The 24,645-nt window shown below is 46.0% G+C and overlaps 1 protein-coding gene and 1 pseudogene across 4 annotated transcripts in view; one reads left to right on the top strand and one right to left on the bottom strand.

The window, feature by feature from the left end:
- Positions 1-1,124: 1,124 nt before the first annotated feature.
- Positions 1,125-1,603, bottom strand: LOC126939565 (protein FAM136A-like; annotated as a pseudogene).
- Positions 1,604-14,125: 12,522 nt separating this feature from the next.
- Positions 14,126-24,645, top strand: part of MAP3K3 (mitogen-activated protein kinase kinase kinase 3) — a 77,542-nt gene continuing 67,022 nt past the window's right edge. For all 4 annotated transcript variants that reach the window (XM_050764956.1, XM_050764954.1, XM_050764957.1 and 1 more), the window contains exon 1: positions 14,126-14,214. In XM_050764956.1, coding sequence (XP_050620913.1) covers positions 14,211-14,214 — 4 coding nt within the window. In that variant the 5' untranslated portion in view covers positions 14,126-14,210. The remainder of the gene's footprint in view (positions 14,215-24,645) is intronic.

Genomic DNA, 24,645 nt, shown 5'->3' with positions numbered 1-24,645 from the left:
TCAAAAGAATAAGGTGCCATGCCAGGGCAGGAACACTGAAAAGTTGCGAAAGCCCCAGGCAAAAATGGTATTTGGTAATGGGGTCTGCCTCTCCTTTGCTCTAAGGGAGTCGGCTCATCCTAGCCCAAGTTGCTTACGTTTTCTCCCTTGAATTTCCTGTTGCCGGGATTTGTGTCAATAGTGCTCTGTTAATTCAGGGAGCTGAGTAGGCAATGCTAGGTTTAGGCTTTCGTTCCATCCGTTCTATAAAAACCAGGTTTTTCCAAATCCAGTACTTCATAACTGTTGTAATCAAGTAGCCAACTGCTCCTCTTTTACTGTTCATTCCTAGGTACTAGTATATATCACAATCAAAATCCCGTTCTCTTCACTGGGAAAGTGTTACTGCAAGATTTTCCTGTCATTTTGCTACACACAGCCTCAGGGCCCATCAGCCAGTAATTATGCTTCCCATAATTAGTGTGTCGTCACCTCTCATGTTTTTGCATGGTCTCCAGGCTGAAAGATGTGGCATATAATAATTTTAAGAAATGTACATCCACATCTTGACCAGAAATGGGGATCCACAAGGAACCTTTCCAAGTTCTTATCCAAACTAGTCTCCCTCCCAATTCCACATCTTAAAATCAACTTGTATTGCCTTGTATAAATTACACAAAACCAAGAAAACAAAGACCCAGAAAACTTTTTTGCCCTTCTAAGTGAGTGACCTCATCAATTTTGTTTTACAACTTACAGAAAATGGTGTGGTGACACTTCTGGTAAACAGGATGTTGGCAACAAAGAGAAAATATCTCTCCTTAAACTCCACCAACTCTAACCTGCCAGCCTGTTGGTACCTGTGTAGTAAGAAGAGTCTGGTACCTTGGAGGGCTCTGGCTTGTTACAGGGGAGATCCTTACTGGCAGGACAAGCACTGGCCACAGGACATATAAACTCTAAAACTCAACTGTAATATCTCTGACCCAATTTAGTACCACTTTTTTCCATTTCATTTTTTAGGACTGAAACATAAAAGAACCAGTGCCTAGAGGCAAGTGACATATGTCTTACACTTGTGGCCATCCTTCGTTTCTTCATAAACTTCGCTTAAAAGACTAAAATTCCCAATTCCTTATAAAAAATATATTCCTGCCCTCAGCCCCAATGGCCAGTGGCAAAGATTGTTATTTCCCAGTGGATAAGAGAGCCTCCTTCATCTTCTTGGTCATAGTTGGGATGTAGTGCGTGTGGTCATCCACACACTTGGTCACACAACCGTCCAGCTGCTGCTTCACCTGAAGCTTCTTACTCCCAGCATCTATTGAATCTTTGACTTTGTCATTGCAATGCATGATGCACCAGGCCAGGTGGTCCTAGAACTTCTCCAGCTCACTGGTGACCAAAGCCTGGGCTTGAGCCTGGCTTTGCTTTGCTCAAGCATGGCAAATGGCAGTGCTTTGATGCACTGGTGCACCTGCTGCATGGAGGTCTGGCTGTCCTCACAACTGCTGGTGCTGCATCGGAACATGAGACCCTGCATCTTCCAGATATTCTCTCTCTCCAGACTCTTCAGCATGGAGTCCACCACCTCCTGCACCCGCAGCTGCTGCAGCTCCGCCATGGCGACCCTACACCGCCCTGCGCCGTGCCACCCTGACTAATTTTTGTATCTTTAGTAGAAACCAGGTTTCGCCATGTTGGCCAGGCTGGTCTCGAACTCCTGACCTTAGATGATCCATCCACCTTGGCCTCCCAAAGTGCTGGGATTACAGGCATGAGCCACGGCACCCGGCCTCTGTCTCTCAAAAAAAAAAAAAAGGGACTTGCCAGGGCCTGCTTTGCCTGGGTCCCTATGCATCCTGAGAATGGTCAGAGTGAACCAATGAGAAGATTGATCTGCTCTCAAGAAGGGCTACCACAAGCTGGTTTTGAAAGCTTGGTTCTGAGAACAACCAGCCCTAGATCCTTTTCATTTCTGATACCGAATGATGTGGCACTGAGAACTGAAGAGGAAACGTGAACAGAAAGAAGAGTGAGGGCTGAATAAGAAGCCTGGCCGGTGAGAAATAGGGCCCTTGGTACCTTTTGCTACTAATAGTTACTTCTGGGTTTAGAAGGGCCAGGAACTCCCACCTCCTGCGTCTGAGCCTCTCAAGTATGTTAGGCCTAAAGTGTCTTTCTGATCCCTGTTATACACCTATTTATAAGTTATTTAAGCTAATTCTGAGCTCAGAGTAATTTTCCTGAAGGAGCCTTAGGTAAATAAGGATGGCAAAGAACTAAAACAAAATTTACTGTAAATGATAGCTTTAGCTTCTAGGAAAAGAATTACTGACTCCACAGTGATGTCAATAGCTGGAGAACACGGGCTACGAGGAAGAAAACCAGTGAAATAATCCATGGTTATGCCACTTGCCCAAATATCTGAATTGCTTATTAAAAAAGAGCAACTTTGCGTTTATATGCAGCTTCATAATTTATAAAATACTTTTACATGTTATTTATTTGATTTTCCCAACAAACCTATAAAACACTTTCACTAAGTATTTTATGCACAGATGATCTCATACCAAGCAGGTAAGAACAGGTCTAATACCACATCTTATACTGATAGACTTTGGCTTATAAAATAGCTCTGTTTTGGAAATTAATTTGGAGGAATCTTATCACTTATAATCTGAGAAGTCTGTACTAAGGGAGTCTGCTCTTAAAGGGAACATGGCTAGTCATGTGAATAGATCTCTAATGTAATATATAGAATCTTTATTAATATGGACTGTTGCATAACCAATTATCTTACATCAAGACATGCTTACTATAAGGCACAGTAAAGGCTCCTGTGATGATGGCTCTGCACTGACCCCTAGTGGTGCCCTGCAGTCTCTCTCCTGCAGTTAATAGGAAAGGCAGAAATGAACCCTTCCTTGAATTTGTTCTGCTATCCCTAGATCTGGTAAAGACACCCTGAGCTATTCAAATAAAGATGATCACAGCCGGGTACGGTGGCTCACGCTTGTAATCCCAGGACTTTGGGAGGCCGAGGCGGGTGGATTACCTGAGGTCATGAGTTCGAGACCAGATTGGCCAACGTGGTGAAACCCTGTCTCTACTAAAAATACAAAAAATTAGCCAGGTGTGGTGGCAGGCGCCTGTAATCCCAGCTGCTCCGGAGGCTGAGGCAGGAGAATGGCTTGAACCCAGGAGGTGGAGCTTGCAGTGAGCCGAGATCGCACCATTGTACTCCAGCCTGGGGCACAAGAGTGAGACTCTGTCTCAAAAAAAAAAAAAAAAAAAAGTTAAAGATGGTCACATCCATATGCTGAGGTATTATGTTGCCACTAAAAATTATTTTTCAAACAATCTTTTGTCCGAGAAAATGTTTACAATATAACATTAAGTGGGAAAAAAGATACAAAACTATATGTATAGTGTGGTCCAAATTTTGAAATAGGTATGTATATATTTAACATATTATATATATGAACTTTTTAAAAAGACTAGAAGGAAATGTACTAAAATATCAAAACTGGTTATCTCAGGGTAGTGATGTTATTACTGAGCTTTATATTCTGTAATCATGTTTTCCTCCTTTCCTTTTCCCTTCCCTTCCTTTCTCTTCCCTTTTTCCTTCCCTTCCCTTTTTCCTTCCCTTCCCTTTTTCCTTCCCTTCCCTTTTTCCTTCCCTTCCCTTTTTCCTTTCCTTTCCTTTCCTTTCCTTGAGATGAGATGGGGTCTTCCCGGCCGGGCATGGTGGCTCACGCCTGTAATCCCAGCACTTTGGGAGGCTGAGGTGTGCGGATCACGAGGTCAGGAGTTCGAGACCAGCCTGGCTAATGCGGTGAAACCCCGTCTCTACTAAAAATATAAAACTTGTCTGGGCATGGTGGCGGGCGCCTGTAATCCCAGCTACTTGGGAAGCTGAAGCAGGAGAAGCATTTAAACCCAAGAGGCGGAGGTTGCAGTGAGCCGAGATCGCACCACTGCACTCCAGCCTGGGAGACAGAGCAAGACTCTGTCTCACAAAAAAAAAAAAAAAAAAGGCAGCCCGGCGCGGTGGCTCACGCCCATAATCCCAGCACTTCCGGAGGCGGGCAGATCACGAGGTCAGGAGATCGAGACCATCCTGGCTAACATGGTGAAACCCCATCTCTACTAAAAATACAAAAAATTAGCTGGGCGTGGTGGAGGGCCCCTGCAGTCCCAGCTACTCCAGTCCCAGCTACTCCGGAGGCTGAGGCACGAGAATGGCGTGAACCCCAGAGGCGGAGCTTGCAGTGAGCCGAGATGTCGCCGCTGCACTCCAGCCCCGGTGACAGAGCGAGACTCCGTCTCAAAAAAAAAAAAAGAGGTCCTGTGTTGCCCAGGCTGGTTTTGAATTCCTGGCTCCTAGGGATCCTCCTGCCTCAGCCTCCCAAAGCGCTGGGATTATAGGTGTGAGCCACTGGGCCCAGCCACCATGTTTTACTTTTATCAGGTGAAATATAAAAAAAAAAAAAAAACAAAAAAAAAACAAAAAAAAACAAAAGCTAGTCTCCAGCATCTGACAGTCTGGGAGTCAGGTGCACGTTAAAGTCAGAGGAATGGGGTCCGGTGCTGGCTTGGCTTGCTTTGCCTTCTCTTTGGTCATTGTCTTGGCAACATAAAATTATTCAAGGCCTTGAAGCCACCTTGGGCTTACTTTCAAGTGTCCTTTTAGTGGGCCAAAAGTATCTGTGATAGGCTCTGTTCCCAGTCTTGACTCTTATAAGAAGCACTCTTGTGCATAGCCACCTCACCTCTGCTAGAGGCCCTGGCTGAATCAAAGGGGAACAGTAAAGGCTCTGCCTCCAACCAACTGTGGAAATTCAGCCATGTGGTTGAGTTACTTTTTTTCTCTGAAACTTAGAGCAGTCAATAAAGCTTCAAACTCGAAGAGTTCCCAACTCCCAGGCTTACTTGAATCCCCGAAGACACTTCTGGAAATATTCTGTGAAGAGAAAATAAAAGTAAATCTGGCAAAAGGGAATGCAATGATAGATCCACAATATTGTTTTTCTTTTTCTTTTCCTTTCCTTTCGTGTGTGTGTGTGTGTGTGTGTGTGTGTGTGTGTGAGAGAGAGAGAGAGAGAGACAGGGTCTCACTTTGTCAGCCAAGCTGGAGTGCAGTGGCACAACCATTGCTCACTGCAGCCTCAACCTCTCAGGCTCAAACCGTCCTTCCACCTCAGCCTCCTTGCATGCTACCATGCCCAGCTATTTTATGTTTTGTAGAGATTGGGTATTGCTATGTTGACAGTGCTGGTCTTGAACTCCTGGGCTCAAGTGATCCTCCCATCTTGGCCTCCCAAATTGCTGGGATTACAGGTATGAACCATCAGCCTGGTACCACACTACTCTTAACTGAAATTATTCTGTGTCTAGCCAGTGAACAGGATAGCATTTTTACTTCTTTATTCTTTTCATTTTTTGTGTATGCCCAAAAGGTAACATTTATTGTCTTTAAAAAGGCAAATCTTACATAAATAAGTAACAACAACAACAACAACAAAATTCCCATTTAATTCTACTTCCTAAGATACAACCACCATTAATGATTTATATTTTTCCACTCTTTGGAGCCAGTCTGCTAGGGACCAAATTCTAGCTCTGCCAACAGCTAGCAACCTTGGATAAGAACTTAACCTGCTTCTTTACCTGTAAAATGGGAGTAATGATAGTACCTATTACATGGGGCTGTTTTGAGAATTAAATAAGTTAATATATGTTAAGCACTTAAAACAGCACCTGGCAATAGTAAGTGTTCAATAAATGTTGGCCTTTTTCTAAGTGTGAATGAGCATTTTTTTTCATTAAATTTTTTTTTTTTTTTTTTTTTTTTTTTTTTTTTTTTTTTTTTTTTTGGCTGGGCACGGTCGCTAATGTCTGCAATCCTAGTACTTTGGGAGGCCGAGGCAGGTGGATTGCCTCAGCTCAGGAGTTCAAGACCATCCTGGGGGCAACATGGTGAAACCCCGCATCTACTAAAATACAAAAAATTAGCTGGGCTTGGTGGTGCTTGCCTGTAATCCCAGCTACTCAGGAGGCTGAAGCAGGAGAATTGCTTGAACCCAGGAGGCGGAGGTTGCAGTGAGATTGCAATTTTTAAAAATTGAGATGGGATCTTGCCATGTTGCCCAGGCCAGTCTTGAACTCCTGGGCTCAAGTGATCCTCCCAGCTTCGCCTCCCAAAATGCTGGAATTATAGGCGTGAGCCACCTTGCCTGGCCAGCTGCTTCCTCTTCTTTTTTTTTTTTTTAAATAGATATGGAGTCTCAGTATGTTGGAGAGGCATATCAGGATCTTGATATGTAGTTTTGAACTCATGGCCTGAAGCAATTCTGCCTCAGCCTCCCAAAGTGTTGAGATTACAGACATAAGCCACCACACCTGGCCTGAATGAGCATTTTTTAAAACTGAAAAGTGATCATGCTATACACTTTGCTTTAACCTTTTTTTTTTTTTTCACTTCACAATATATCCTGGTTACCTTTTAGTATTAGTATGGAGAAGTCTCTTCATTCTTTTTAATAGCTACATAACTTTTTTGGTATTAATGTGTCATAATTTAACCAGTCTCCTATCAATGGGCATTTGGATTGTCTATTTTAAAAAAGATGCTAGGGCCGGGCATGGTGGCTCACACCTATAATCCCAGCACTTCAAGAGGCTGAGGCAGGCAGATCGCTTGAGTCCAAAGAGTTTGAGACCAGCCTGGGCAACATGGCAAAACCCTGTCTCTACAAAACATACAAACGTTAGCAGGGCATGGTGGTGTGCACCTGTAGTCCCAGCTACTTGGGAGGCTGGGTTGGGAAGATTGAGCCCAGGAGGTCGAGGCTGCAGTGAGCTATGATTGCACTACTTCACTCCATCCTGGGTGATGGAGTAAGACTCTGTCTTCAAAAACAAAATGAAAATAACAAGCCAGGTGCGGTGGCATGAGCCTGTAGTACCAGCTACTGACGAGACTGAGACAGGAGGATCCCTTGAGCCCGGGAGGTTGAGCTTGTGGTGAGCTATGACTGCGCCACTGTACTCCAGTCTGGATGACAGCAAGACCTGGTCTCAAAAAAGAATTTTCGGCGGGGCGCAGTGGCTCACACCCGTAATCACAGCACTTTGGGCGGCCGAGGCAGGTGGATCACGAGGTCAGGAGATAGAAACCATCCTGGCTAACATGCTGAAACCCCATCTTTACTAAAAATACAAAAAATTAGCCGAGCATGGTGGCAGGCACCTGTAGTCACAGCTACTCAGGAGTCTGAGGCAGGAGAATGGCGTGAACCTGGGAGGCGGAGCTTACAGTGAGCAGAGATCACGCCACTGTACTCCAGCCTAAGCGACAGAGTGAGACTCTGTCTCAAAAAAAAAAAAAAAAAAAAAAAAAAAATAGATAAAATACTGCATATACCTAAAAGGCAGCATTATGGAAATTACATTCAATTACTAACATCTCCATTTGAGGTTCACTTACTCATTTTACAAATATTTGTTTTTTAATGTGCTATGAAAGATGATAGGATGCTGGCCGGGCGCGGTGGCTCAAGCCTGTAATCCCCGCACTTTGGGAGGCTGAGACGCGTGGATCACGAGGTCAGGAGATCAAGACCATCCTGGCTAACATGGTGAAACCCCGTCTCTACTAAAAAATACAAAAAACTAGCCGGGCGCGGTGGCAGGTGCCCGTAGTCCTAGGTACTCAGGAGGCTGAGGCAGGAGAATGGCGTAAACCCGGGAGGCAGAGCTTGCAGTGAGCTGAGATCCAGCTACTGCACTCCAGCCTAGGTGACAGAGCGAGACTCTGTCTCAAAAAAAAAAAAAAAAAAAAAAAAAAAAAAAGATGATAGGATGCTAATTTGAAAGCAGCGTCTATCTTTATGCTTAATTTGGTTGTTTTGTTTTGCTTTGTTTTGTTTTATTTGAGGGTCCGGCCCTGTCCTCTAGGCTGGAGTGCAGTGACAGGATCATAGCTCACTGTAGCCCTGACCTCCTGAGCTCAAGCAGTTCTCCCGCCTCAGCTTCTTGAGTAGCTAGGACTACAGGCACACACCACCACACCTGGATAATTTTAAATTTTTTTTATAGAGACAAGGTCTAACTATGTTGCCCAGACTGATCTCAAACTCCTGGCTTCAAGCAATCCTCTCTCCTTAACCTCCCAAAATGTTAGGATTACAGACATATGAGCCACCACACCTGGCCTCTTTATACATACTCGGTTAAAGACAATTGTTAGAGAACAGGACATGTGCTTTGATGAAGAAAGTACCGAGCGCTCTGAGAGCATGTCTGAGGGCCTTAACCCGGACTTGGAGGTGTCTGTCTGGGAAGGCTTCCTGGAGGGAATGCTGTTTAGGCTTAGTTCTTCCCTGAAAGGATGGAGGTGGGAGCAGAAGCGAAGAGGATTTCATACAGAGAACATAGCACATGCAGAGATATAGAAGCAAGAGAAAGTCATATTTGAGGAATTGCTGGTGGTTCCAAGTGGCTGGGGCATAGAATTTGAATAATTGGGTTAACTATTATCGTTAAGGTGGGAAATGGAAGGACGTGTGGCTGAAGAAGGAATGGGTTGGGTCCTGAAGGACCTTCTTAACTACATTCACATATTTGACTTATCATAAGGGTGATGGGAAACTTTTTAGGGAGGGTATGGCAGAATCAGTTGTCCATTTCAGAAAGATAACTCTGTGACGTGAATATATGTTGAGAGGCTGTTACACTTAAGTAATGCAGGTAAGAGATTTTGGTGGTTTGAACTAGGGTGATGAAATGGGATGGGAAAGGAATGGACAGATTGGAGACTTCTTCAAGATTGGCTGTTGGGGAAAAGAAATGGAGAGAAAGAGCTCTCTGATCATTTGAAGGTATCTAACTTGGGGAACTGGAGAGGGACAGAGGAAATATAGAACTATGGGGAAAAATGATTTCAGTTTGGACCCAGAATTGGAGATTCCTGTGGGACACCCATGTCTGTGGAGCTCAGAGTAAAGACCTCCCTAAGCTAGAGAAACAGTTGAGATTCTGGAATCCTCAGCGCATATGGTAACTGCAGTGTGGGAATGTTTGAGATGGTTGGTTGAGACACAGACAATGCAAATGAAGCCACAAAGAAGGCAGTTGTAAGAAAGGTAGAAGGTAAATCAGAAGGTTCTTTTCAGCTAAAGACTCAAGTTGGCCTGGCATGGTGGCTCACGCCTGTAATCCCAGCACTTTGGGAGGCCGAGGTGGGCGGATCACGAGGTCAGGAGATCGAGACCATCCTGGCTAACACAGTGAAACCCTGTCTGTACTAAAAATACAAAAAGTTAGCTGGGCATGGTGGCAGGCACCTGTAGTCCTAGCTACTCGGGAGGCTGAGGCAGGAGAATGGCGTGAACCTAGGAGGCGGAGCTTGCAGTGAGCCGAGATCACACCACTGCACTCCAGCCTGGGCGACAGAACGAGACTCCATCTCAAAAAAAAAAAAAAAAAAAAAAAAAAAAAAAAAAAAAAAAAAACTCAGGTAGATGTACTGCAGTTCTCTATGTGTGAGGCACTATTCTAAGTGCTGGTGATAGAGCAGTAAGCAGGACAAAATTCCTACTCCTGCATACCTTATGCTTGTGGTAGTTGGAGTAGAGCAAACAAATAAATATATAATTGTAGCCACTGAGAAAAAAAAAAACAAGGAAAAAATGTACAAATACAGAATGATGGAAGGGAGGGGTCATTTTGGATGGGGTGATAAGAAAAGACTTAAAAGCAGACGTTTGATCAGAGACTTGAATGAACTGCAGAAATGAGAACATCTTGGAGAAGAGCATTCCAGGCAGAACAAATGGCAAGTGCAAAGGCCCTGGGGTGAAAAAGCTTGGTAGTTTCAAAGAATGGAAAGAAGGCCCGAGTGGCTAGAGGACAGTAACAGAGGGACAGGATGGAGGGGCCAGCTCCTATTGGGCCTGGCAGGTCATGACAAAGAATTGGGGTTTTATTCTGAGTGTAATGGGAGGGAAGCCATTGGAGGGTTGACAGTGGGCAGGAGGTGGGGTAGCATGATGCGAATTACATTTTACAGGGATCACTGTGGTTGCTATTGGGGAATCATTGGTTGGGCTGCCATAGAGGAAACAATGGAGGCCAGATAGGAGTCTGGGGCAGTCATTCAGGAGAGTAGGTGGTGGCTTGGATAAGGGGGGTGGGATGAGAAGTGGTTGGATTCAGGGGTGTGTGTGTGTGTGTGTGTGTGTGTGTGTGTGTGAATTTTTTTTTTTTTTTGAGACAGGGTTTCACTCTTGCTCAGGCTGGAGTGCAGTGGCACAATCTCGGCTCACTGCAACCTCTGACTTCCAGGTTCAAGCAATTCTCCTGCCTCAGCCTCCAAGTAGCTAGGATTACAGGCCACCACACCTGGCTAATTTTTATATTTTTAATAGAGATGGGGTTTCACCATGTTGGCCAAGCTGGTTTTGAACTCCTGACCTCAGGTGATCTGCCTGCCCTGGCCTCCCAAAGGGCTGGGATTACAGGTGTAAGCCACTGCGTCCAACCTGATTGAGATACATTTTGAAGTGGGAGCTGAAAAGATTTGCTGTATGTTTAGATATATGGGTGTCAGGGAGAGAGAATAATCAAGGAAGACTCCTAGGTTTGGACAGAGGGTCTTTGACTTACTATGGTTTGGCTTATGATTTTTTTTTTTTTTTTGATATGGAGTTTTGATTTTGTTGCCCGGGCTGGAGTGCAATGGCATGATCTTGGTTCACTGTAACCTCTGCCTCCCAGACTCAAGCAATTGTCCTGCCTCAGCCTCCCAAGTAGCTGGAATTACAGGCGTAAGCCACGACGCCCAGCTAATTTTGTATTTTTAGTAGACATAGGGTTTTACCATGTTGGTCAGGCTGGTCTCGAACTCGTGACCTCAAGTGATTCACCCACCTTGGCCTCCCAAAGTGCTGGGATTACAGGCGTGAGCCACCGCGCCCGGCCAAAAAGTTTTTTTAAAAAAAGGCTCATAGGCCGGGCGCAGTGGCTTATGCCTGTAATCCCAGCACTTTGGGAGGCCGAGGCGGGCGGATCACGAGGTCAGGAGATCAAGACCATCCTGGCAAACACGGTGAAACCCTGTCTCTACTAAAAATACAAAAAATTAGCCGGGCGTGGTGGCGGGCGCCTGTAGTCCCAGCTCCTCGGGAGTTTGAGGCAGGAGAATGGCGTGAACCTGGGAGGCGGAGCTTGCAGTGAGCCGAGATCGCGCCACTGCACTCCAGCCTGGGCGACAGAGCGAGACTCTGTCTCAAAAAAAAAAAAAAAAAAAAAAAAAAAAAAAAAAAAAAAAGGGCTCTACTCTACCAGACAAAATCTTATTCCTTAGTATTTAATTTCTCTCCTTAGGGAGAATTTAAATTTAAGTAATTTAAATTAAATTGTTTTCCTGGCAGGGGTGGATAACGAAAAAAAAGGTTGAGAAACACTGGCCTAGTGCAAGAACATGGCTTTTGGGAGTCACACAGGCTTGGTACGAATCCTGGCTCCACTACTTGGACACAGTGCTTAACCTCTCTGAGCTTCACTTTCATCGTTTCAATGCCCACAGTATTAGCATAATAACCTTAGACTTATTGGGAAAATTAAATGCAATGACGTGCCTGTTATATTGACAAATACTAATTTTCTTTTTTTTTTTTTTTTTTTTTTTTTTGAGACGGAGTCTTGCTCTGTGCCCCAGGCTGGAGTGCAGTGGCACGATCTCGGCTCACTGCAAGCTCCGCCTCCTCGGGTTCACGCCATTCTCCTGCCTCAGCCTCCCGAGTAGCTGGGACTACAGGCGCCCGCCACCTCGCCCGGCTAATTTTCTTGTATTTTTAGTAGAGACGGGTTTCACCGTGTTAGCCAGGATGGTCTCGATCTCCTGACCTCGTGATCCGCCCGTCTCGGCCTCCCAAAGTGCTGGGATTACAGGCTTGAGCCACCGCGCCCGGCCTGACAAATACTAATTTTCTTTCCCCTTTAACCCCGCTTTCAAGAATAGAGATTATTTTAGTTAAGGAACTCCAGTAAACTGGGTAGAGACCGAATCAAGTGGGAATATGGCAGGCTTAAGCTTGTTGGAAGAAAAAGAAAACAGGACAAGGGGACTGATTAAATATATGGAGATGAGTGTAAAGAAATAAGGGAGGCTGGTTGCAGCGGCTCACGCCTGTAATCCCAGCACTTTGGGAGGCCGAGGCTGGCGGATCACCTGAGGTCTGGAGTTTGAGACCAGCCTGGGCAACATGGTGAAACCCCGTCTCTACTAAAAATTCAAAAATTAGCCGGGCATGGTGGCGCACGCCTGTTAATCCCAGCTACTTGAGAGGCTGAGGCAGGAGAATGGCATGAACCCGGGAGGCGGAGCTTGCAGTGAACCGAGATCGCGCCACTGCACTCCAGCCTGGGCGACAGAGCGAGACTCCGTCTCAAAAAATAAATAAAAATAAAAATAAGTTAAAAAGAAAAAGAAAAGAAATAGGGGAGACCCCAAGGTAATTCTTAAGGGATTTGACACTCAAGGCAAAGCCACCACTCAAGTAGTGGACAGTGGACAATGACATCTGAGGAAGGTTATTTTGGAGCCTGACATACTACACTGGAACAGAGGCCAGAGAAAGGAGCCCACATTAATTGTGGTGGACTTGGAATCTGAAGATCTGGGTGTATTAAAATGTTGAACAATGAAAAGGTTGAGGAAATTAACTATGGTCCCTTTAATTTTGAAACATCATGCAATCAGTACAATTGTTTTGGAACGATATTTGGTGGCATGGGAAAACAGAATAAAATGTAAGCATACTACAAAACAATACAAAGGCATTTTTGTCAAACGCCTATCTGGGTGGGAAATAGATTATCTCTGGGGTGGGAGCTTTTCTTTTTCATACTTTTCTGCATTTTTCAATTTTCCTACAAAAAGCTTGTATTGCTTTTATAAGAAAAAAGTTATTTTCTGAAAGAACCTCTGGCGGAACTCAGATTTCCAGGGACCCACATGCCAGCACTACCCCAGCCTTGGGTGTCTGAGGAACCTAGACTGGAGGGTGTGGCCCTGGAGGTGTGAGACTCAGGGAAAGCGGGGTTGGGCGCGGCCGCCCCTGCCCGGGGCAAGAGCAGCGTCGGGACCGGAGGACCAGCCGGGGGATGGGGCCGCAGAGGTGGCCGCGCGCCGGGAAGTGCTCAGGCCAGACCCTCCCCACTCGCTACGCGCCCCGTGCTGGGCACGGGGAGGAGCAGGACACCAGCCTCTGGAACCACCCAGATCGCTGGGGCCTCCAAGTACCCGGAGGGCGAAGGCCTGAGGGCCCCCTCCAGCCGCCTACTCCTCACCCCAGCCCCAAAATAGCCGGCGGGGAACTGCGCCAGCCCGCGCGCCCGCCGAGCGTTCGCTGACTGACGGGAGGTGGGAATATGGGCGGAGCCTCGCGCCTGAGCTGTGATTGGAGCAACCAAGACCTCCCAGTCTCTCCCAAGAAGGGGAGACAGCGCCAGAGAGGGATGCGCAGAGGCGGGGGCTTAGAGACCTCTACGTGATTGGCTAGCAGCGCAAGGAGCCGGGCGCTGTCCCGATGATTGGCAGGCGCTGGACAGCCCTCGGAAACCGCCTTGGCTTCGCCCATTGGCATCCTGTGAGAGTAGGCGGGATTGGTTCATCGTGTGGTGCTGATGATTAGCTGGCCGCTGAGAGTTAGGGTGTTGGGAGAGAGTTGGGGGGGACGGCGGGGGCAGCCGACTTCCTTCTTGTTATTGGCTGATGAGGTGGGTAGGGGTGGTGCGACGGCCCAGCGGCTGCCTGGGATTGGTGGGCGCCGGCGTGAGTGACAGACAGTGGGGCGAGCTGCGCGACCAGCGGTTTGTTTTTCGGAGCGTTCCTGAGGTGGAGAACGGTGGCCGGACGGAGCGACTGCGGGTCTGAGGGACTGGCGGGCGGGCGGGCCGAGCGGCGCCGCCGAGGCCGGGCTGGGCCGAGCCCAGGAGCGCCCGGGATGTAGCGGGCCACCCTGCCGATGCCACAGCGCCCGGCCGCGGGCGGAGCCGGAGCCGGAGCCTGGGGAGGCGGCGGGGGCCCAGAGCGCAGCCCGCGCCCTCCGCGCGGAGCCAGGCCCGCTGCCGTCCCCGCCGCCCGGGCCCCCGGCATGCAGCCCCGGCTGCGGAGGTGACACTCACGGACGCGAGCCGCCGCCGCCGCCATCGCCACCATGGGTAAGTGTCGCCACCGCCCCGGCCTGTGCCCGCGCTGCTTCGCGACGCCCCGCCCCGGGCTGAGGGAGGAGGACCCTGGGCCGCCGCCTGACAGGCATGGACAGCCTGCCCGGCCCGGGGCTGCGGACCGCCGGCAGCCCGCCTGCCCGCCCGCCGGGCTCGCACGCCGCGGCCTGGGTGGGGGTTCTGGGTCCGCGGGGCGGTTCGGCCGGCAGAGCCCTCTCGGCAGCCCTCCTTCCGGGCGGCGCGACGGGCGCATCCCGGGGAAGCGGCAGTGGGACCGAGGGCCCGTGCTCCGCGGGGCAGCCTGGCTCGAATGAGCCGGACCGCGAGCCCGAGGGCGGGGGAGCGAGAGCGCAGTGTGGGGCCCGGGCTGGAGGCTGCCGCAGGCCCAGCTGCTGTTGTGTCTTTTCCTTGATTTGCTTTTTTTTCCTGCCTGTGTCATTTCCTTCCCTTTGCTCACACAGGCCGGCCTGTGAGAGTTCCCGGGGCTTGCTCTCCAGCCCTGTGCGCGCCCCAGCGCAGGGGGGAGGGCGTGCGGGGCTTGGCTGGGAGGCGATTAAACTGGAATCTGTGATCAGTTCCAGTCAAGCGCGCGGTTGACAAATGCGTGCTGCACGCAGATTGCTGGGGGTCAGGAATTGGTCGGATGCTGCCAGTTAGAATTCACATCCTACTTTTTGAAAAATCCTGTTGCAGGGTTTTACATCCATTAATTTTTTCTTGCGGTATCCCTGAAATTATGTAACTTTTCAAAGAAACATTTGCTACACAAAAGAATTTCTCTGAAATAATTTCCTTTTTGTCAGTATTTGCAGTTTCTACTGTGAAGATGTAATCTAAGGAAAGCTTTTAATGTCTTCCGCACTTAGCATTTGAGTTGAATTATATTCCATATTCTTTTTGGTAATTTAGCAAATGACTACTGGACTAGACTAAGAAATAACATTTTAAACGTTCTTTACTTCTCCTGTGCAGACAGGTGTTGTGATACTGTTGTCACAAGTTTTGCAAAATATTTGGTATTGCCCTAAATAATATTAAAAGGGTAAACTTCAGTGAGAGGATCGTTTGCAAAGCCTTCCGTTGCTTCTGTGATGTGCCCTGTGTGAAGAGGGAGCCTTAATGTTTGCCTTGCCCTATAGCAAGGTCAAGTCCTTTTTGTAGGAGGTTAACTGTATGCCATGTCAAAATCGCCAGATATTGTTTTGTGACCCATCTCTACACCCTGGCTTTGAATGAATTGCCTCGCTCTAGTTCATGCTGTCCCTCATACAGTATGAGAAGGGTTTGTTCATTTGCTGGGCTTACTTTTTCCTTCCCATGCTTTCCTTCAGAAGTGCGTGCTCTTCTGGGGGAAGGTCTGTTGTGAGAGTGGACATAAAAGGAACCCAGTGAGGCCTGCTATTTAAATATATAATTGAAGAAATATTTATTGAATTTTTTTATAGATGAGACACACAATTCTTGTCTACCCCAGGAGTCAAACATTTATCTTGTATTATAGATTTTGAATAAATCTTCCATTTGATTTATGAGCCTATATTGTGACTTTCTCACAAGTCTTTTTTCTTGTCCTGGGGCAGCTGTTAGTCCCAAAGGAGAGTGTGAAATACTTAAGGGTGTGTAGACCATCCACTTCCTACTTTCTTGACTGCTACACCAGTTAGAGTGCCCACATGTGTTGACTACATCTCATTATCTAACATGAAAATAGGTATGAACCTGTTTTCACATTTCAAGACATTTTCAAAAAGTTTATAAGTGTGTGAGTACCTGGAGACCAGTGATGGGGAGGAAAAAAACTATATAGGCTGGGTCTAGAGCCTGAAAGAAAGAAGGGCCAGGACCTCAGGATCTTCTCATTTGTCTCCACGTCAATTGTCCCCCTGTCAGTTTTACATGAAGACACATGTGAAAGGAACATGCAAGAGGAATTAACTTGCCTGGTGGCTGCAGTATATTAGCCAAGTTAGTTTAAGAACCACTGCCCTAGCTTTCTTCACTTTCCCCCATACAGTTCTCTCCATCTTTTTTGTGAGGGGAGAGTAGATGACCTTGATACACTGTTAGAGCTAATATTGAATTCTTCTTGACACCTGGCTCTTCAATTTGCTTTCTATAGAGCTCAATGAGGATATATATACACAGATACATTCACACACAGTCTTTCTCTTAAATACTAGGTTCCATTTTGGTGATGAAAATTCGAATTCCCAGTTTAGTTAGTTTGCTTTTGGTTGCTGTAGTTCTACATAAACTCAAAGGATTTATAAGAGAGAAACACAGACTTCTCAGTATTTTAGTTATTCTTGTTAAACTTCAGCCTCATGAAGAAAGGACTAAAACTTGAGTCTGCCCTGCAGGTTCTTTGGTTAAGTAAGAGTCATATTTTCCTGAGCTGTTCTAAGCCCAAGACTGAAGCCTGTTTGACAACTTGGGTTAATAAAAACAGGTCAGATTTTATATTGTCTGTTAGCCCCAGTAAATTTCTAGTGGAAATTATTTATCTCTGTAAATAATAGGACATTTTTTTTGGGTTTGATACTGTGTGGCTATAAAAAATTGGGATTGACTGGTTGTTTTTTCTTGGTCACTCCAGAATTCATTTCCAGATTTAGTAATTATAGTGGCAAATACTGTTCATAATACCTGAGATTGTTTATGTGGTCTTTTTATAAATGCAGTCTGAAACTTAGTGGGATGTGTCACTGAAAAATGTGTAACAACTTGGAAGTGTTACAGGAAATTATAGTGAATGGAGTACAGGATTACAGATGGTCTGGTTCTGGTTTGAAGTCAGAATTACTGTGACTTACAGACACCTTGTCTAGGGTACCAAGGCTGTTGGGAGCTCCCTGTTAGAATAGTCTCAATTCAGTTTGGCTAGAATCTGACCACCTCTGTAGACTCTGAAGAGTTAGCAGCTGTTTTGATTGAAATTTGAATCACAGTTTAATAACATGGCTAGATTTCTGATATTTTAAAAAATGACAATTGGATTTTAAAACTGAATTTTAGGTTGGTCATGGTGGCTTACACCTATAATCCCAGCACTTTGGGAAGCTGAGGCTGGTGGATCGCTTGAGCCCAGGAGTTCCAGACCAGCCTGGACAACATGGTGAAACCCTGTCTCTACTAAAAATACACAAACTTAACTGGGTGTAGTGGCAAGCTCCTATAGTCCCAGCTACCCAGGAGACCGAGGTGGGAGAATCATCTGAGCCTGAGAGGTTGAGGCTGCAGTGAACCATGATCATGTCACTGCACTCCAGCCCAGGCAACAAGAGTGAGAGACCCTGTCTCTAAAACAAAAAACAAACAAAAAATAGCTGAATTTTAGGCATCTATAAAAAGTAAATATCTGTCCAACTGAGCATTACTTAGGGGAATACACAGAGATAAGATGAGGTTTTTCTGGTTCTATGGAAGCTATTAATTTATTCTTTGCCCATTTGTCGAATGCCTCCTATGTGCCAGAAGTAGTATTAAGCCCTGTACCTGTGTTATCCTGTCCTCAAGAAGTTACAGTTAGGTAAGGTGAAGCAGAAACATGTAAACAAATAAGTGCAAAATCGTGTAAAGAGACACAGGAGAGAGAACAATGCTGTTGTTTTCGTGTTGACATATATAATTCTATAGTCTCCAGTCTTTTGCGTTAATTTCATTAAACATTAAAATGTAGTGGTGATATATATTGATTCTTTTTTTTTTTTTTTTTTTTTTGAGACGGAGTCTCGCTCTGTCGCCCAGCCCAGGCTGGAGTGCAGTGGCGCGATCTCGGCTCACTGCAAGCTCCGCCTCCCGGGTTCACGCCATTCTCCTGCCTCAGCCTCCCGAGTAGCTGGGACTACAGGCGCCCACAACCGCGCCCGGCTAATTTTTTGTAATTTTTAGTAGAGACGGGGTTTCACCGTGGTCTCGATCTCCTGACCTTGTGATCCGCCCGCCTCGGCCTCCCAAAGTGCTGGGATTACAGGCGTGAGCCACCGCGCCCGGCTTATATTGATTCTTATGAGGAAGAAATGGCTTACTTTGTAATATGTGTTTTAAGAATTTGAACCATCAATTAGTATTGAATGCCTATTATATCTAAGAACAGAAAAACGCCAGCATTTGACTTTGAGATTTAGCAAAGGTTCAATCATTTCTTGAAGTAGAAAAGTTTCTTGTGAATTGAGGGTCGGGCCTTATTGCATATACTCATTGTAAAATGATGTTTGCCTGGGCATGGACAGGGTGGAGGCAGTGGAAGTATGTGGAATGTCATGAAGAGAAAGTAAAATCTGACTCAGGGACACTGAAGCACGGGCTCTCCTGAGTGAGCAGCGCGATCAGACGATCTGGTGGAGCTGGGTAGAACATTGTCAAGATGAAGAAATAACATCAGTTAAATGAAAACAAAGTTTAAAACATTATTTTGGGAATCGTATACATGGAAAAGAGAGAGAGTGTGGGGCATAGTAAACAGACATCATACGGGATATCAGTGTGTATTAGAGAATGTGGTGCTTCTGGCAACTTTTCTGAGTTGTTAGCCAAGGGAACTCACAAATGGAAAGTGCTTTTTTTTTTTTTTTTTTTTTTTTTTTTTTTTTTTTTGAGACAGAGTCTCGCTCTGTCGCCCGGGCTGGAGTGCAGTGGCCGGATCTCAGCTCACTGCAAGCTCCGCCTCCCGGGTTCACGCCATTCTCCTGCCTCAGCCTCCCGAGTAGCTGGGACTACAGGCGCCCACCACCACGCCCGGCTAATTTTTTGTATTTTTTAGTAGAGACGGGGTTTCACCGTGTTAACCAGGATGGTCTCGATCTCCTGACCTCGTGATCCGCCTGTCTCGGCCTCCCAAAGTGCTGGGATTACAGGCTTGAGCCACCGCGCCCGGCCGGAAAGTGCTTTAAGACCCTGCTTTGAGATACAAGTAATAGCTCAGTCTGGAAGAGTGGCTTCCTGCTGGAGCTAAAGAGAGGAGTATGTTGCCTGGCAGCCTCCATACCACAGGTCGGGGTACCAGGAGAAGAAAAACTACATGCCACTGGGGAATTATGAATACTGGCTACTTAAAACTGCGTAAGAGCTTCCACTTTTTAAGCCTGAACTCTAATCTTTATTTCATAGATCCTTTTCTATTTCCATGAACACTTCCCCTCTTCCTAGATTCTTAACCTCTTAATCTTTAAAATTAACCTCTTTCTCCTTGTGCTTCTTCTTGGTAGCTTCTAAGTGTGTCAGACCACTCCCACTCTCAGGAAATCTTTTCAAAGTTATAAGCACACTATTACCCTACCTCAACTTTTTCACATGTAAAGTTCACAAATACATTTTTTTTTTTTTTTTTTTTTTTGAGATGAAGTTTTGCCCTGTTGCCCAGGCTTGAGTGCAGTGGCACGATCTCCGTTCACTGCAACCCCCGCCTCCCGGGTTCAAGCTATTCTCCTACCTCAGCCTCCCGAGTAGCAGAGATTACAGGCGCCCGCCACCACGCCTGGCTAATTTTGTATTTTTAATAGAGACAGCATTTCACCATGTTGGCCAGGCTAGTCTGAAACTCCTGACCGCAGGTGATCCACCCGCCTCAGCCTCCCAAAGTGCTGGGATTACAGGCGTGAGCCATTGTGCCCGGCCATGACTAATTTTTTGTATTTTTTGTAGAGATGGGGTTTTGCCATGTTGCCCAAGCTGGTCTCAAACTCCTGGGATGAAGTGATACTCCTGCCTTGGCCTCCTAGAATGTTGGACTTATAGGTGTAAGCCAATGCGCCTGGCCTGTCACTCTCATTTTCTTCAATCCTTTTTTTTTTTTTGAGACGGAATCTCACTCCATCGCCCAGGCTGGAATGTGTTGACGTAGTCTTGGCTCACTGCAACCTCCGCCTCCCAGGTTCAAGCGATTCTCATGCCTTAGCCTCCACAGTAGCTGGGATTACAGGCGTGTACCACCGTGCCCAGCTAATTTTTGTATTTTTAGTAGAGATGGTGTTTCAGCATGTTGGCCAGGCTGGTCTTGAACTCCAGACCTCAGGCGATCTGCCTGCCTTGGCCACCCAAAGTGCTGGGATTACAGGCATGAGCCACCTTGGCCGGCCTATTTTCTTCAGTCCTCTTAAAGCCTTCCTTTCCAGCTTCCCCTCTTCTCATTCTATTTGATTAGTATTAGTCACTGAGGATCAGTCTCTGACCCTCTTTTCTTCCCCTCTATCCCTTAATTGCTTATTCTTCATGTCCTTTCTCTCAGTTCATTTCATGAACTCTCTGACATAGCTAGAACAGCTTGCTTTTCTTTTTTTTTTTTTCAAGATGGAGTCTCACTCTCGTCGCCCAGGCTGGAGTGCAGTTGCTCAATTTCAGCTCACTGCAACCTCTGCCTCCTGGGTTCAAGCGATTCTCCTGCCTCAGTCTCCTGAGTAGCTGGGATTACAGGTGTCCACCACCACACTCGGCTAATTTTTGTATTTTTAGTAGAGAGGAGGTTTTACCACGTTGGCCAGGCTGGTCTTGAACTCTTGACCTCAGGTGCTCTGCCTGACTTGGCCTCCCAAAGTGCTGAGATTACAGGTGTGAGCCACCATGCCCGGCCAGCTTGCTTTTCTTTTTTTTTTTTTTTTTTTTTTTTTTTTTTTTTTTTGAGACTGAGTCTGGCTCTGTCGCCCAGGCTGGAGTGCAGTGGCCGGATCTCAGCTCACTGCAAGCTCCGCCTCCCGGGTTTACGCCATTCTCCTGCCTCAGCCTCTGGAGTAGCTGGGACTACAGGCGCCCGCCACCTCACCCGGCTAGTTTTTTGTATTTTTTAGTAGAGACGGGGGTTTCACCGTGTTAGCCAGGATGGTCTCGATCTCCTGACCTTGTGATCCGCCCGTCTCGGCCTCCCAAAGTGCTGGGATTACAGGCTTGAGCCACCGCGCCCGGCGAGCTTGCTTTTCTTAAAGAATCTTTAGTCTGTTAACAGCTATATAAAATCATCCATATAACCTCTTGCTACTCATATTTAAAAATATATATTTTTATACATTCGTGTTTATATACTCTGGTTTATATATTGTGTAATTCTATGTTTTTTTTTTGAGCTGGAGTTTCGCTCTTGTTGCTCCAGGCTGGAGTGCAATGGCCCAATCTTGGTTCACTGCAACCTCTGCCTCCCAGCTTGAAGCGGTTCTACTGCCTCAGCCTGCCATGTAGCTGGGATTACAGGCATGTGCCACCATACCCAGCTAATTTTGTGTTTTTGATAGAGACAGAGTTTCTCCATGTTGGTCAGGCTGGTCTCGAACCCCCAACCTCAGGTGATCCGCCTGCCTCGACCTCCCAAAGTGCTGGGATTACGGGCGTGAGCCACTGGACCTTGCCAATTCTTTTTTTGATACAACTTTGTATTTGTGTGTTGCTTATCTTTTTATCCCTAGAGTTTGAACACCTTGAAATATCTTTTAAAACTTCCTAATGTATAATACAAGATAAGTATTCAGTAAATGGTTGTTAATGATTTATAAAAGTTCAGTAATAAAATTAAGTATTAGGGTAGATTAAATGGCCTCCAGTCTTTTTCCATTGACCTTTTCTCATTGATGATAATAATAGCCAGCTTTTTTTTTTTTTTTTTTAGCATTACTAAGTGTTAGGTACTATAAGAAATAATTCATAGGTTTTCTTTTGCTTTTAACTCTCACAGCAGCTTTGTGAAAGCTTTATCTCCCAGATGAGGAAATTGAGGTTTGGAGAGAATAAATGATTTGCTCAGGTCCTCCTTAGCAAATTTTTCTCACTCTGAAGTTCATATTCCTAACTGCTTCAGTTTAAGAAAGTTGTTATTTGTTGTTTTTTTTTGAGATGGAGTCTCACTCTGTCACCATGGTGGAGTGCAGTGGTGCCATCTCAGCTCACACCAACATCCGCCTCCCGTGTTCAGGCAATTCTCGTGCCTCAGCCTCCCAAGTAGCTGGGATTACAGGCGCACGCCACCACACCCAGCTAATTTTTTTTTTGTATTTTTAGTAGAGACAGGGTTTCACCATTATGGCCAGGCTGGTTTCAAACTCCTGACCTCAAGTGATCCGCCTATCTCGGCCTCCCAAAGTGCTAGAATTACAGGCTTAAGCCACTGCGCCCAGCCTGTTATTTGTTTTTAAAAGTTGTGTGTTTTTAAGGAATGCCACATTGAAGGAGTGCTGATAATTCCGTTAGTCTCAGTCCATACCACAGAGATAACTGGCTTGTGGCAGCCAAGTGTGCATAGTGATGTTGCTTTTTAGAAGGAAAAAAACAGAAACAAAACCTCAATCCAGGAAGAAATGCCTAAAAGAGCCACTTGATTTACTTCCTGTCTTTATCCATGTCCTCTGAAGTACCAGTTGAAGAACCTGTCTACTTCTAGGAATGCATTTGACTTTGATACAAAATTAGATTCTATAACCCTGATTCACTTGTGTCAGTTGTCCCAGATTTCAGATGACCGTGCCAAACTGTGCCTCTACTGTGTTCTCAGCTCTGGAACTACCAAACAAGTTTATTCATTAAGTAATGCCAGGAATTGGTTAGCTTCCTGGAAACAGAATTTGTCAACCTGATAAACCAGCTCTTATAATAACATCATCTTATATAGAATTAGAAATTATTTCTCCAGTCCTACTTGTGGATCTGACTTGAAAAGTGGTGTGTGTATGTGTGTGCCTGTATGTGTATTCACATCCGTCTTCGTTCAGTATCTGAGTTGAAAGAACTGAAAATTCTCAATTCTTAGGGTGGTTAATGTTGTTACTGATAACTCTGTGCATTCCGCTTTTAGGAGTATTGTTGGATGCTCCTCAGAAAACGCTTAAACCTAGTCATAATCCTGCTTACATTGATCCCAATTTATTATTACAGTTGGTCCAATTTTTTACATATTTAATAATATATAAGCCATTTAATATATAAACCTATACATATTATATAAACCAATCTTCCTAGCTTAGATGTTATGCTCTAGTTTTTTTTTTTTTTTTTTTTTTTTGAGACGGAGTCTCACTCTGTCACCCAGGCTGGAGTGCAGTGGCGCAATCTCGGCTCACTGCAAGCTCCGCCTCCCGGGTTCACGCCATTCTCCTGCCTCAGCCTCCCGAGTAGCTGGGACTACAGGCGCCCGCCACTGTGCCCGGCTAATTTTTTTCTATTTTTAGTAGAGACGGAGTTTCACCATGGTCTCGATCTCCTGACCTTGTGATCCGCCCGCCTCGGCCTCCCAAAGTGCTGGGATTACAGGCGTGAGCCACCGCGCCCGGCCGAGATGTTATGCTCTAGTTTTTAAGGTTTGGTTGTGAGGATAAAAATCAAAACAGAAAACCAAGTTCCCTTTTTTGAGATACGGTCTCACTGTTGCCCAGGCTGGAGTACAGTGGCATGATCATGGCTCACTGCAGCTTCAACCTCCTGGGCTCAAGTGATCCTTCCACCTACGCCTCTCAAGTAGCTGAGCCTACAGCGTGCACCACCATGCCCAGCTAATTTTTTGTATTTTTGTAGAACGGAGTTTTGCCATGTTGCCCCAGTCTGGTCTCCAACTCGTGGGCTCAAGCAATCTGCCTGCCTCGGCCTCCCAAAGTGCTGAGATTACAGGCATGAGCCACCCTGTCCAGCCAAGTTCCCTTCTTTAAGGAAGCTATAGAGAAATTGTAGAAGGTATAAAATAATTGATGGGATTTATATGTGTTAATTTTGACAGATGTCTTTTTGTAGATACCCACTTTCTCCTCATTCATTATCCGCTTTACTGCATGCTTTCGATATTACAACTATGTCACTCTCATACATACTTTTGTATATGTTTTGAAGTGGAATCATATGGGAAGTTAGGCTCCTGGTATTTTCCTGCAAGTTTTAAATCTAATTTTACTGTCCTGAACAAGCAAAAGCCTCTTTATAGGCAACTTTGTCCTTTTCTGCACCTCGTCAGAGGGCATATAGGGCACTAGAGCAGATTTGGTCTAGGAAGAGGGGAGAGGCAAATAAGGGGAAGGGCCAGGCACAGTGGCTTATGACTGTAATCCCAGCATTTTGGGAGGCTAAGGAGGGAGGATCGCGTGAGCTCAGGTGTTTGAAATCAGCCTGGGCAACATGGTGAAACCCTCTCTCAATAAAAAATACAAAAATTAGCAGGGCATGGTGGTGTGCATCTGTAGTCCCAGCTACTCTGGAGGCTGAGGTGGAGGATTGTTTGAGCCTGGGGGGTGGAGGAGGCTGTAGTGAGCTGTAATTGTACCACTATACTCTAGCCTGGGCAACAGAGCAAAACCCTGTCTCAGTCAGTCAGTCACTCAATCAGTAGTGGAAGAAGAGACTGGAGCAGTTTTACTTCCTACATTTCACGCTGTTCATTTCTTTCCACAGGGTATTAGAATATTTCCAAAGGGCAGTGATAAAGGGCAGAAGATGAGCACTCTCTTTGGGTGGAATATTTTGTAT

Source organism: Macaca thibetana, chromosome 16, assembly GCF_024542745.1.
Source record: "Macaca thibetana thibetana isolate TM-01 chromosome 16, ASM2454274v1, whole genome shotgun sequence".
Lineage (NCBI taxonomy): Eukaryota > Metazoa > Chordata > Mammalia > Primates > Cercopithecidae > Macaca > Macaca thibetana.
The sequence above is the reverse complement of the archived record's forward strand: the minus strand, read 5'-3'. Positions and strand labels throughout refer to the sequence as shown.